We start from the raw sequence: 15432 nt of genomic DNA on the forward strand, positions 1-15432 counted from the left end.
GCTTTGTGTTTCGTGCTAATTAGTTTTATTAGTATATTAGTTATTATGCTAAGGATAAACCATAAACATTACTTCTCATTAGCATTGTCGCTACAGATGCTTTTAGCATTTAGCCTGCAGAATTGTTCACAGACTACAGACTCTATTGTGTGTCGAGTCTTAGTCTTCTTATTCAAAACTCTGTTAATTATTACCCACTGTAAATATAAGCACCCAGCAATCTGCTTGAGCTGTACCTGGAGCTATTACGTCTGTGAGTTGCGCAGCTTCGTGGCTCGTCTTGGAAAGCTAAAGATAACTTATTTATAATTGTATCAACATTTCCCTTAACTGTGTGAACTCTCTTCCTCTTCCTATCTAATTCTGACTCCCACTGATGGACGTAATGCTGCCTGGAGGAAGTTGGCTAACGCTGTTGATAGTCTGCAAAGGCTGCTGAGATTAATTTAGCACTGAAGCACTCATTAGCAATATTTTTGATATAATCTGAGTGGAACACACTGCATTCCTCCAAATCAGACTGATTAAATGTTCACAGCGGCTTCAGATCCAAATGTCTGGATCTGGCAGAGCTGTCTGACTCTCAGTGAGTGTAAGTGGATGACACATGATCACAAAACCAATTTCAGTTGGAGGTCGTTGGTTTGTGGAAATTTGTAGCTGACAGTGGGGCCTTTGAAAGCACATACAAGATAATAAGGTAAAAGTCAGTTAAAGTAATGAACTACCGGTATGCAGATGCACAGGGATGGGAGGCGGGTGGGTGAAATAGTACATCTTTAATGACGAATATATTAATTACATTACCCGCAGCGACCCCCCAGCAGGAATCATAGGCACGTCCCCTGTGTGCATTTACGCACGAGGCACAGCCGCTTAACCTCATTGATTATTTACACACCTCGACAGGCCGACAGGATCGCTCAGAACCTTGTATTAAACGATGTTCTTCTCCACATCCTAAAAGTCTCGCACACAGTCCGTGTTCATAAAAGAGCCGCCCTCGTGATAAATCCGGGGTTCCATCAAGAGCTGTCCGAATGCATTTATTTCAGCCGCGGAAAAGTTTCACTCTGTTTTGCTCTGGAGAGTTTCCTCTGTCCTGTCAAGTTTATAACTACAGCTTTTAGTTTGGCTGCTGAAATGTGCCCCTATTTTCGCTGCAGGGACACATTGCATGCAAGGAAACATTTAAAATACTGAAAGCAGCCTTTCCTCATCATTAAAGTATGTTGTGAGAGAAAACACTCTGTATAAAAGGGTTGAATTAGTGCCGGATCCTGCCTTCTATTGAAGTTAGACTTTCCTTTATATTTATTACGTCATGCATTTATATCTTGAATCATTTAATTACCTAATTACTGCCTTCAGAGTAATGCATAATCAAAAATAATAATAATAACAATCCAATTATAATTATACATTAAAAATAACATCAGTGAAAGAGACGATTCTGATGCAGAACTGTTGTTTTTCATACTTTCAGAGCTAATAAAACCACTGTTGCCTACTTTTAATGGTGTGGAAGTTTGACTTCTGATGTCATCGGATGTTTCTACACTATAACAGTTCTTCTTCTCCTCTAGTGGCTGACCTGGAGTCTTCTACCATCACACCTCTGGTCGTTTCTAACAGCAGTCAGCCAGGATGTGGACCGACCCTGGACCTGCAGCCTGTGAATGAGCTCACTGTGACTAGAACAGGACAACAAACAGGATGCTAGTTCAGCGCGCATGCGCAATCATTGTAAATAAGGAAGTTGACGTAGATTTTCCAAGTTATGTGGCAGCGCAGAGGAGCAGTGTGCGCACGATAGAGACTATTGAAGTTAGACTTTCCTTAAGTCGCTTGTTGGACTATTTTGGATGGTTGAAAAAGTTATTTTAAAATCAGAGAGAGGGAGAGGAGGGGAAAAAAGAGAGAAAAACACCATGTCACTCAGTGGTGCCTGAAGCAGCACTGTCCATCGTACTAAAACGGAGTGGAGGAGACTGATCAGTAGACAAATAAACAGAACTCACTTGGTTTTGTTTCTTAGCCTGCTGGCTTTGGTTGTTGTTCTACATAAAACTTTGGGTGTGGTAGCATTCCACAGACAGAGAGGGAGACACCAGGAAGTGGCAGGGATGGTGAGAGAGAGGTAGAAAGAGAGCTAGAGAACATAATAACATTGTTCTCTGAGGTCATTAGAACAGGTAATAATTGCTGGTCAAATATTAGCCTTCCAGATCCTCAGCCTCACCCACTGGCTATGATCTCAGCTCCACACGTATGAAATTTGGTAACTGCATCTTGCAGAAGTCTTGCATCTTCTTCAGATCGGTGCACATCAGGAAACAGGGTGGACTGTGTTTTTCAAACTATAATACCTTTTAATCCTTCAGGAGAGCCCTGTGCTTCTTATTCTCAATAAATCCTCTCATATCTCTGGTTAACAGGGCTGAAACTTACTGTTGAGTAAAAATGAAAATAGATTTAGCAACAATGTGTCTTATTTCTCGCCTAAAATGTCTTCAGAAAAATATTTCAGTGAACTACTTTCATGACAGATTGTTTCCAAACTAGCCGCCATGTTTGCCTGGTTTGAAATCATCGACGTCCCAGTGGGCACTTGACCAATAAGGTGCAGCCATTAAGTGTTTGGAAGGGTGTAGCCTGTGGTGCTCAAGCATCCAATGCTAGGAAGGGACACAGGCCCTCACATCCAAAAACTCAAGTTTGACACAGCAGGTACCTCTCTAGCATCACTTCTTGAGAGTGCAGTGGTATGACAGCAAGAACCATCCAAGTCAGGGGTTGGTTAGGAGGATTGGATAGGTCATACACTGAGCTTTTGAAGACCTGGGTTCTGTTTGTGACCATGAATCAAAAGTAATTCGTTTAGTCACTTATGTTACATCACTAAGTTAAAAGTGCAATTAAAAGAAATTATTCTTTTAAAATAAATTGTCAATAGAATTTGTAAAAATAACAGTTTCAGCTTTCTGTTGCTGAGATATCTAATAAAGTTACCATGTTAGCCAGCTAGCCCGGTCCAGAGCCCCCGTGCTAGCGATGTAAACACCAACACTCCTCTGGTGCTCTGAGCTCTCAGTCCGGACTGCTAGCTGCACAGCTAAATGAGCTAACTAGCTCTTTGCGACGACAGCTGTCGGTCACTCTGGTGATGCTGCAGCAGACCGTTTGTTACGAGTATGAATTGGACAGGTGGTCAATTCTTACATATTGCACCTTTAAGGTACATAGATGACATACTCACGTCACTTACGGGAGTTCAGTAACTTGCGTAACTTCTTTGAAAGCTGTCAGGTCATGACACCGATAATCTGTTGATCTTCAAGTCTGGATGTCACAGTGCTGAGGGGAGGATCCTGTATACTTTACTACTGTCTGGCACACAGCACTTGATTGTGTTCCCCATTCAGCAGCTTTTGTTTCCATTGGCGTCATCTTTCATTTGAACAGTGACTTTATTCTTATGTAAATCACTTAACCAACTGACCTCGTTCCATTCATGTATTAATTACCCCGTCAGTTACAGTCATCTGTATCTTGTGTAACCTGTGGTAAAAGTAAGTGTCGACTCAAACTCATACTTTATTTTTCTACTGTAATTAATGAATTAATTCATCCACACCCAAAAGACTCATTGACAGTTTAGTGATGAACCTAATATCGTTGTTGGTGGTTAAAGTAATCCTTGGTCAATATAAGCCTTCCCTACCCTCGCCTCACCCGCCGTCTATGCCACAGTGAATCTCTTTTCTATGACAGAGCTTAAAAATACAAAGAACTTTCTGTGGGTTTTGAAGAGCGAGTCATCCTTTCATTGCACAAATTGAAGTGTCACCATACAAAGAATAGAAATCTGATGGAAATACTGAATAAATGTGTTTATTTATTTGGAGAATCACAGCTCTTAGCGACAGCGATAGCACCAGCCGTCAGAACTCCACATGAGTTTACCACTAATTATTTGACTGTCGTGACAGGCAATTCCTCTTTGTAGAAAGCTCAGACTGAGGGATCGCTTTTTTGCTGAAATGACTCTGCCATTTACTGTCCACTTAGTCCAAACGCTGCAGAGGCAATCAAGAAATAGATGGGGATGTGATTACTGTAGAGTATGAGGAGGGAAAAAACAGAGTTAACAGTAAAAGGTAGGAAGCTGCAAATAAAGAAGAGTGAAATGGAAATTTAACAAAAGAAAAATAGCTTAGGGCGGCCTGTTTTCTGAGGACTGTGTGTCTGGAATTTGGATTGGAGAGTGAAGATGTTCCACTGTGTCTCTCATAACGGTCTGCACATATTTGTGGAGAATTCCTCAAGACGAAAACTTAAAGCAGGCTGGTAGATCATGTTACACTCAATAGTTTATATTGAGACAGAAAAGATTTGTGCTTTGCTGAAACACCATTTGAAGAAGACATGGCAGCTCTTTTTTCAAACACAATCAGTAAAAAGCAGCAAAAGGCCAAAGAGAGGAGTGCTGCCGGTGTGAAGACAGGGTACAAAACACTTTTGGACAATGCTCAATATTTCAGGATGAACAGACGTAGCTCGCAGTTTATTCAAATTCTGTTGTCGCATCAATGTAACAGTGTCACAAGGTTACATGTTACATACAGGTTTGAGGTACCTGAGTGTTACTAGTTTATTCTAATTGTAACAAACTTCACAACTGTTCAGAGGGAAATGTTCTTTATATAGGCCTACTTTACATTTTAAATATTTTGCCCCATTATGGCCTTTTTCCCCCACATCTATAGCTGTTACAAACTTTGTAGATTAAGCGTTGAACTGCTAAATACTATAATTTTAATTTTTGTTTTATATTATGTGACAAATTATTAGATTGCATTTCAATGAACCCCGTCTGTAGGGAGAAATGAAACTGCCAAAATCTAAAATAAATATATAAATTAAGTAAATATATATGCCATCAAGTGCACCAAATTGTAATTGAAAATAGTGTAGGCATCTTTTCATTTATAAAATGTGACATCAGTTGATGCAAGAAATACATACTTGTATAAAAAAGGTAAGGAAGAAGAATACAGAAATAAAAAAGGAAATACATATGTAAATATATATGGATATGGATAGATAAAAAAATCAAATGGAAAATACAACGGGAAGGTAAACAGGTAAATACATATAGAGGCGAATCATAGCAGAACTATACATTTATGTATTCATATTCACATTTTCTAAATAAACCTATACTTAAATATTGTTTTATATTTGGTGTATGGTATATTGATTTATTTATTAAGTCATGCATTTATGTCTTGAATCATTTAATTACTTAATTACTGCCTTCAGAGTAATGCATCATCAAAAATAATAATAATCCAATTATAATTATACATTAAAAATAACATCAGTGAAAGAGACGATTCTGATGCAGAACTGTTGTTTTTCATACTTTCAGTACATTGCGCTGATAAAACCACTGTTGCCTACTTTTAATGATGTGGAAGTTTGACTTCTGATGTCATCGGATGTTTCTACACTGTAACAGTTCTTCTTCTCCTTTCGTGGCTGACCTGGAGTCTTCTTCCATCACACCGCTGGTCGTTTCTAACAGCAGTCAGTCAGGATGTGGACCGACCCTGGACCTGCAGCCTGTGAATGAGCTCACTGTGACTAGAACAGGACAAAAAACAGGACGCTAGTTTAGCGCGCATGCGCAATCCTTGTAAATAAGGAAGTTGACGTAGATTTTCCAAGTTATGTGGCAGCGCAGAGGAGCAGTGTGCGCACGATAGAGACATTTATGGTGTTTTTATAACTCAAGTTTAAGGTAAGAACGGAGCGAGGGCAAGAAACGACCTTTAACCGTTGTGCTGTGTTAAGCTGCATGTAAGGTCATGTTAGCAAGCTCTGGACAGCGTGGCGTTAAGCTAATGCTGCTGCAGCTAATTAGGCTAGGTAGCAGTGTTTACATGACATGTCGTTGTACAAACAGAGAACTGTGCAGGTCACTGAGCGGAGAGCATGACACGGTACAGTTATAGTTATTGGCTGGACAAAATCCTCAGCTACATGTTAGAAACACACAGGAGCTACCAATGTGTTTTCTGCTAGTAATTAGCCCTGTAACACACTGATTAAATCAACAACATGGAGGACTTTCTATTGGAGACGATTCAAAGCTGTTTCCGTTTGCTGTGGTTTCTTTTTCAATGTTTTACTGTGTTCACCTTTATAACAAATGGTACAGTTGCAGGAAAGTTCAACAAAAAGGTGTCTTATAGTATGCTGTACCTTAGATTTATGCAATTGCATTCAGTACTACTTGTGCATTATGTTAATGATTTACACACGTCATTCAGGAAACTAATGTTTGAGCATGTGAGTATACACAGATGAAAAACACAAAGATTCATGCAAGAATCCTGATTAAAGCGCAGACAGGATTGGAGTACATTCGTCCACATTCACCAAGTAGTTTCCTAACAAATTCTGATTGTTTCCCTCTTGTTCTGCTTGTTTAATTAAGTTTTTAATTATTTCTTTTTAAATGACTTTTTTATCTCCCTTTCGTTATGGTCCACAAATTATATTTCTAATCCCATCCCCACACTGCGACAGTATAGCCCAGTTCTGGTATACAAACACTAGACACTGTATTGTATGTTAATTATTTAAAAACTGTGAAATTTAAAGACACAAGTCTACCAGCATTGGTCTTTTAAATACAATATATAATTTGTACACAAGTTCAGAATGCGGCTCAGGGGTAGAGCTAGCGTCTTGTTATCGGAAGGTCGCTGGTTCAATTCCCCTGGTCTGCATTGACCTGCAAGTGTCCTTGGGAAAGATACTGAACCCTAACCTGCTCCTGGTGTGCTGGTTGGCACCTTACATGGCAGCCACCACCATCAGTTGAAAGAATGTATGTATGAATTACTGTAAATTGCTTTGTAAAGCGTCTGCTAAATGCCCAAAAATGTACACTCGTCCAACCCCTCAAAATCACAGAAATGAGCCTATACTAAGGACATGACCTCCTTTTCCCCAGTAACAGCTGCAGCTCATAAGGGAACCATACTTAACATATAATACATGTTTATATATATATGAAGCAAAATCTAGCTAGATTATTTTCATCATTTTCATCATCACTCTATTAATTGATGAGTTGTTTGGTTGTTGTTTCAGTGCTTGACTTCCTGTCTGCTCGCTGCTAAATTCAGCTGAATTGCTGCCTTGTCTTCGAAAATTCAGACCAATTAGAGAGCAGTTTCCTTGCGCATCGCACATTTCGGTCCGCTTGTAAATGCTGCCATGTGAACGCAAACCAAACTCGAGGCAATGTGCAACATTGTAAGAAGTTGGTCCCTGATTCGGACCAGAGCAAACGAACTATAGGTGTGAAAACGCCCTAAGTAGCACTGAAGCTCTTCTGGAGGCTCTCGGTGGACCAACTACTCATTACGACACCTAATAATGGTTTATCACCCATCTCCTTTATCAGCAGCTGTATCTAGATATGTTGATAACAGAAGATAAAGGACAAGTTGCAGCAAAATCAACATGATCCCACAACCTTGTAGGAAAGTGTTTCCACAGAAGGTTGTGTCTCTCCCTCTGAAACCAATCCATATGAATATTAAGAAATACTCCCATTTGTTTGTTGTTTTGCTCACACAGTATAGGTGCATCTAGAAGTCATCTCGCAAACACTTCCCTCCATTTTATGTAAAATCTACAGTATTCCCTTGCTGCGCTGAGTGCTGCAACTTCGCAACAGCTATAACCTGGAGCCTTCGTCGTCATCACAGAGGCTCTGTGGCGAGTTGATGTGACAGCTGCTAGCAACACAACAGAATGTTTCTGAAAGCTCCTCCATACTCTGTTCAAGCCGGAACAACAGTGTTTATTCATGGATTTACTCTCCCTTGGGGCGGGGAGGCTCAATTGCACAGATGCAAAGAGCCAAAATCTCCAACATAAACAAAACTTTAGCCTTGAGGAAGATCGGATCTCATGCTCAGTCACACACACTTCCCTCAGCGTGGAGACCAGCGATAATCTGTTAAAATTATGAGTCATTTGTTTTTATTGATGTTCACTGGCTTGTGTGAAATAAGTGCATGAAATATTAATATGAACGGCAGTATCCCTCATGGCTCAGAAGGAGGATTAGATTAATACAGATTTTTCTCGTCAGAAAAATAATTGACATGCGATTTCTCTCCACCCGTGTGATTATTGGTGTCTTGCAGGTCTGGGAAAAAGTTCCCAGACCACTCAGACAGACAAACAAACAAACATCTGCTCCTCTTACAAAGCAAATACGTTAAAAAGAGACATTCGGCTGTCTTTAGCTTGGTTAAATAATTAGAATGAATGTTGAATCAGACGATGACGATACAAAGAGCTCACTTACCTAGAGTCACCTTTTTAGATGCAGATTCAGATTTAAACTTAAAGTTGCCCAAAGGAAAATTGAGTGGTAAAGTATATCAGACTAGAGCTGATCAGTGTGTCAATATTATATCAATGAATTGTGGTATGACGTAACTGTTGTCTTTTGTTTTAAAGGCGTCATAGCTGTAAAGAGTTTTTTTCGAAACTTGCCTCAACCCAATTAACCTCAGATTCCAGCAGGCATGTCTGCGTTGTGTTTGGCCTGCGACAAGGGCGCCAGGAGCTGACTGCGGATATTCTAGACAATGCCTGCTCTTTCAGAAACATCCCATAAGTGGCTGTCTGCTCTGCTGTATGGAAACAAATGTCTTCCCAATAAATGTCTCCTCTTTTTGACAACAGCAGAATGAAGCTGTGTCAAACTGCAAAGATCAGACCTAGCCAGACAGCTGGCTGGACATAATGCATCCAGCCATTTAAAAAAATTACATCTCCTTTGCAGACTCAGGACCTACAGCTCTTACAGTAAGCACAACTTAAATTTACCATGATGTTGTTTTTGTCCTTTTTTGCCCAACAATTCAAAATAATTGGGAACATGTCCACGAAGTTAATGCTGTCCTTTTCTGCCATCGCGCTACGTTGAGTTAGCCAGCTATGCATGCGCACTGACACAACTGTTGGTTTGCCTTCTGCTGGCACGCAGCCACCTGCTGAGCAGCAGGAGAGAAACTGCAAATGCTTCTGGGATTTGATTTCATTTTTGTGGCAACAAAAGGAAAGGAACAGACAGCATTAACTAAGCGTTAACTAAATAACGTATAACTTGAATTGCAGAACTAGCGCGTTTAAGTTACTTGTTACAACTAAAACATAATCTGAGTACTTTAACAGATCACTCTGTAACAAGTTACCCCAACACTGTTTGTGGTTTAAGGTCCTCCCCAACAAAGAGTTTTTGTTTTTCAAAAGAAAACTTGAATTTTCACATTAATTTGGACTATTATTATTGGCTTACCATTTCTATGCACGAAAGTGGAGCAGATAACTCATTGTTATACTAATTAACACTCATCTTAAAGACAAAACTCTCTTAAGAAGTCTTCTTGTCATTTAGCCATTTAGTGATTCATGTCATTTGGCTTACATGGTGCCGACACAGCCTGGGTGCTTTGCTTAAGCTTTAAAATTGTATGCAAATCCCCTAATATATTCTCACAGAACACAGTAGAGTGATAAAATGAGGGCCAGATATCAGAGATTACTGTGGAGATATCATGGATGATTGATTACCCCTGCATGTCTTTCTGTCCAAACAGCTCCTATGCCATAATGAAGGCAGCTAGAAGCAATATGTTGGGTGCTGGAACATCCAATAACAAGGTCAAGTATTCACGACTGGCTGCTGATGACGAGGGTTACATAGACTTACAGGTGAGACAGCTGTTCCTCTTCTTTAGTTACTGACACTGTCTCTGATGTGTCATGCTGCTCTATGGATGGTGCGGGAGCCTGATAATCAGCAAATCATTTACTTGCACACAGGCAATTAATTGGTGGTAAATCCCAGTGAATGAATTCCTGGAAATGTGCCAAATCCTTTTGTGATTAACCAGAGGAGATATGAGGAGCTGCAAACGAACAAGTCTGATCATCTTCTTGTCTCCGTCTCTGTCTCTGTGTCTGTCTATTGTCTTGTCTTTTTGTCCAACAATTGAACAGTTCAAGAAAAGCCCCCCAAAGGTCCCGTACAAGGCGATTGCACTGGCAATATTCCTGTTTCTGATTGGCTCCTTACTCATAATCTTCGGAGCGCTTCTTCTGTCAGGAACCATAAAGGTCGAGGTGAGTTTGGCCAGCTGTCATCAAGTCTGTTCACATGGCAAATTGCAGTGTAGAGTCTCGGGTCCAGATTTTGTCTGTACAGCCGAACTCTAATTAAAATGTGTCCAGAGTGCATACATTGAAAAACTATCCCTTGTTCTTTTCCAAAAAGCTTACTGTCAAGCGTGGTACATTTTCCCATAATGCTTGGGTGCCTTAAAGCTGACAGTAAATACCCTGACAGGCTTGTTCTTACAATGAATTCTCCTGAAAATCCATTTGTGACAAAAATGTTTCTGTCTGAGCTGCCTCCCTCCCTCCTGTCTGTTCTGAGTTAATTCCTGTAGGAGGGTATATCCCTGTTCATGTTGCTCTAGTGTGTGAGGAGCTTTACATTTTTGGTACATTTATGAGTCCAGAACGTGTCTTCAAACACCACTGAGGGCAGATCGATGAATCAGCTCTTTCTTTAGGTTGTCTTGGTTGCATCTTGGTCTTAAAAGAGTAGGTTGACATGTTGTGAATGTGCTTTCTTGTTGGGATTTACATAGGAAATATGATATCACTCTTATGTCAGTTCACTTTAAAGGGACTCTTCACCCCGAAATCAGAAAAAAAGACCCATAGTTCTATTTATCTAACTAGATTGATTGAGTGGTCGAGTGGGGATGTCATGGAGATGTCTGCCTGCGCTCCAATATAATGGAATTATTCGCCTTGTGGTGCTCAGGGAGCCAAAAAAACAATACATTTGTGAAGTTAAACAGCAATGTCTCTTTTATGACCCACTTACTCAAGATAATCCACAGACCTTATCTCATGTGGGAACTGTTTTATTTCTAACAAACTACACCTGCAGACAGTATCACTGTAAAAAGGGAAGTGTGGATCTGCTCGTGGACAAGAGGCTTGAGCTTATGACCAGATCAAGACCGAGGCTTTGAAGGCTTAAGACTAAGTCAGATCCAAGATCAAGGAAGGACAAGACCCAGACAAGACCCAGACTTTGACAGCTTAAGACCAAGTCAAAACCAAGACATGCGCGAGTACCACAATGCATGACATACAATAAAATGTGAACATGCCAACTGTAGGCCCTCATAAAATTGATCTGATCCACATTGGCATTAAAGAAATCCACATTTGCATAAAAACACCCACATAAGACAATTGAAAAGTCCATCTTCAATCACCTGTTTATATTACTTATATATTTTATATATTCAGAAAGATCAGGTCCCCCATGTTTCTACAGTAGCTCAGAATGGACAAACCAAATACTGGCTCTGGAGACGACATTTCACGTTTTCCAGGAGTTGTGTTCGGTTGGTTACAATCTGCAACCACACTGCTAAATGCCAATAAATCCTACACACTGAAAGTTAGCTCTATAGACATTCTGTTGCAACTTGACAGTTTAACAACACTTGTTGCTACAGTATGAAAACATTTCAGTCAGTACTGCGGTGTCAGTCCTACTTTTGAAAACCCATCAGTAAAGCTTACACAGCCTGTAAAATGTCAGCTCAAGCAGTAATTAAAACACTCACGATGCCATTAATCTTGCCTTTAAATAGCTTTAATGAAACAGTTGTCTTGACATTTTCCTGCCTTGCTGCCAGTTTTTGTTTCTGCTGTGCTTTTTTTTTTTTCCTGGCCACAATGTTTTTTTTTACATTTTTTATTGCATGTTGGGATATAACCAATGATTTTGATACCATGGAGTGCCAATTTTTTGTGGATCCCCTTCTGGGGTTTCTGCTTCCCTTAATTCATGCCTACATGTGGGAGATAAAAGAGTCTGCACACATTATGTGTGAAATGATCAGTAGGACGTTAATGTTAACGTTTTTTTCCAGTCTGCACATTGTGTTTGCAGAAAATTTGAACTGTCATGAAGGCAGCATCAGTGTATTTGAACTGCTACTTGTCAATTAGCCCACACAAGGTGGTGCAAAAGGAAGGAATTGTTGTAGTCATTTTACTGCTTCCTGATCGATCAACAACTGATACAACAAAAGGATGATATCCAGAGGTACATTGGGCCATATTACAAGGTAAAACAACATTGATAATTCATTAGCTAATGGTAGCCTTCAACCACGTCTTAGCTAATGTTACTGTTTGATAGTGTCACACAAAACAATAGGAAAGTTGTAAATTAATTCTAAAATGTCAGTGCACATCTTTGACGCGTGTATTTAATCCTAGAAGAGAAACACACTGGATGTAATCAAACTGCTGCTTGAATGCTAACATTAGCTGATGGGTGTTAAAACATGTTGTTTTTATATGGCGAGATGTCCCTCTTGATTTTCACCATCCACCATCTTTTCAGTTGCAAACCAGTCTAGAAGTGGTGAAATGATAACAATTTGTCAGACTCTCTGCGTTACTACATTATCAGGTCTTGCAAGCTGGAACACAGCAGCATTATGTTATCCCAGCATGCATGACGTCAGAGGAAAATGGCTGCCCAGTGAATAAGGTGTGTCGTCATCACATGACTTAGTAGTACGGAAACCTCGGTAAAGTGATGGATGACAACCGAGCCAACCTCTTTTAATGAGGATGACTAGGCGCAGTAGAAAGCTTGTAAAAACACAGGAAGTGAACTTGTGTTACGATTTGTTTTTGTCAAACTACAAAAACACACATTTCAGTGTACATGTATGTTGTTTTGTAACTTTTTCCTCATTTTTGGTGGAATGACCCTTTTAAACCCACTTCACATACACCTCAACACACACTGTATGAGCAGTCAGACGAATGTAATGTTAAAATGCTTAACAATAAAGTGATAGACGCATTGCCATGGCCAATGCAGCAGTCCACCCTTTAGAAACCACAGGGAGAGGGCTGCGGTAACTCAGTGCACAAGACTGCCATCTGGTGGCGAAATGAAACACTTGACTTGGCGTTGATGGAGACTGCCTGTGCCTCCTGGTGGTTAGCTGCTATGCATATGAAATGACTTATGATAGAGTGATTTACATGAAACCAGACCTCAGACGGATGAAGCATCGCGCCTGTGTGCCTCCTGCACACCCTTTTCAAAGAGAGGATGTTTACATCGAGCTGGCAGGCGATGTGTAGATAAGTATGTTAAAGCCTTCTGAGCACATTAGGCACTCTGTGATGTTTCTTCCAACATCTCATTTCCATTCCAGTATTCCAGTATGTGATGTTTGTCAGTAAATAGATGTGAGGTTCCAGAGGTTCTTGGATTGTCATTGCAGAGAAATGCCCCCCTGTGACCCCTCATCACAGGTTGTTGTTATTGTTGTTGTTTTCAGCATCCAGACCGCACCATTCCTGTCATCATCATAGGGCTACTGGTCTTCCTTCCTGGATTTTATCATTTGAGAATCGCCTACTACGCCGCCAAGGGTTACCGGGGTTACTCCTATGATGACATCCCAGATTTCGGTGACTGAGCCAGACGACAGCTGCTGATGCCACGCTGTTCAATCAGAGACTGCTGCCTGACGTTTACTTTGATTTTCTGAATGTACGTAGCAAGTAAAGCAGAACTTGTTTTTGCTGCTCAGCATTTTAAAGGTTTTGCCTATCGTTTTTACAATTTTGTGTTGTTTACGCACGGCTGTGTTGTATCATCCTCAACACAAAAGCTCGACAAAGTCTTTATATATCCAGCAACAGCAACCAAACACTTGTAGTGACTGCATCGAGTAGAAGATGCCACATCTGCTGCTTATCTGTGACAGTGCAGGGACATGTTGCTGATGAAGAATACTCACCGCACTGTCGAGATGTGATAACCAACCTCAGATGAGTGGTGAAGCATTTTATAGAGACTGCACAGATGCCTTTAACTTACTACTGCTTGAAGTCCGCGACCCGGGTTACTGAGAATCTTTCTTTGCACAGTTTCATAGTCTATCTTAAACCCATATTTAATTTAGTCAGTATGATATGTGAATCTCTGGCGGCTATATTTCTCCAGAAGGATTATATTTGCAGTACTATCCAAAGAGTGATTACTTTGTTGAAGAACAGTATATTTTTTAATTGAATGTATTACTTTCTGTATTAAGTATTGCTGTTTGTGCATATTCATTTGGTTTTGAATATCAAAGAAAAGATGTATTTTTACATACATTGCCTAAGAAATAAAAGTAGAACTCTGATGTAGAATCTGAAGTGTTGTTACTGTCGTCCTCATCACAGTTGTCTTAGGATATCTTAAGACTTTTATGAATGATACTTGCAGATTAGTGATGGTATGTAGTAACTAAGGACATTTACTCAAGTTTTTTGGTTGATTAGAAAAAAAGTGCAAATAATGATAATAAAAAGAACATACACAAAGGGTAATACCTTAGTAAAAAGAAGAAGAGAAGAAAAAGATATTTTTTTGTTGTAATCCTCTGGCCGAGGGCTTAAAAGACTTACTAAAATATGACAAAAAAGAGAACAATTGTACCACTCTTATTTTAGTACATTTATTTCCAGAAAAATTATGAAACTTAATTTAATACTAGATAATGACTTTTACTCAATTGCTACTTGGTATGGGTTGACTTATACTTCTACCAAAGTGATAACATGATATCCTTTTAAAGTGTTACCACCCATGCTATACAGTATATACACTTGTTACGGCCACAACAGAAACGGTCGGCTTTGTCTTGTGACCAGCAACACATTAGAAAGCACGTCGCACCTGAGAGCGAGTTTGCCAAAGAAAGTGATTTTTTGTTTACAGATAATACCAAATATAACCAAAACTATGGGAGTCTGGAGACCTGGCTAAAATGAACAAACAGATGGAGGAAGTCTGGATCAGGACCCAGAACCTCTCTCCCTAAACTAAGAGAAGACCGCATCAACTAAACTAACAAAGCAGGCCACAAAAACAGGACTATCAGACCTCCATCCTCGAAAGAAAACAAGACCCAAACTGAGGACGGAGACTCCTTCCCCTCCACCCAATATGAGGCAGGGCTACGTGCCTGATGGGCAGCACCTCAGAGGAGAAAACACAGAGGGGATCAGTGTGAAACAGATCACATGTATGTCAATATATGTATAATCTTTACTTTAAATCGTTCTTTTGATACTCAAATACATGTAATATTGGATGCTATAAGGCCTTTATTCAAGTACAAGTTGAATGGATGACTAAAGTAACAATATATTTTACACAATAACTATGACAAAACTGCACATGACATACAGAAAACATGGCAGTGGGTTATTGGAAAC

The 15432-nt window shown here is 39.9% G+C and overlaps 2 protein-coding genes across 3 annotated transcripts in view; one reads left to right on the top strand and one right to left on the bottom strand.

Moving 5' to 3' along the window:
• The window catches only part of adra1ab (adrenoceptor alpha 1Ab), a 195454-nt gene that overhangs the window by 31692 nt on the left and 148330 nt on the right, over positions 1–15432 (bottom strand). The window lies entirely within an intron of this gene.
• On the top strand, positions 5524–14361 carry tmem230a (transmembrane protein 230a). Its single transcript, XM_030435689.1, has 4 exons — positions 5524–5806; positions 9699–9813; positions 10102–10224; positions 13500–14361. Exons 2-4 carry the CDS (start codon positions 9712–9714, stop codon positions 13638–13640), a joined length of 366 nt encoding a protein of 121 aa, XP_030291549.1. The 5' UTR covers positions 5524–5806; positions 9699–9711; the 3' UTR covers positions 13641–14361.

The sequence above is a fragment of the Sparus aurata genome, chromosome 12 (genome assembly GCF_900880675.1).
Source record: "Sparus aurata chromosome 12, fSpaAur1.1, whole genome shotgun sequence".
Classification (NCBI taxonomy): Eukaryota; Metazoa; Chordata; class Actinopteri; order Spariformes; family Sparidae; genus Sparus; species Sparus aurata.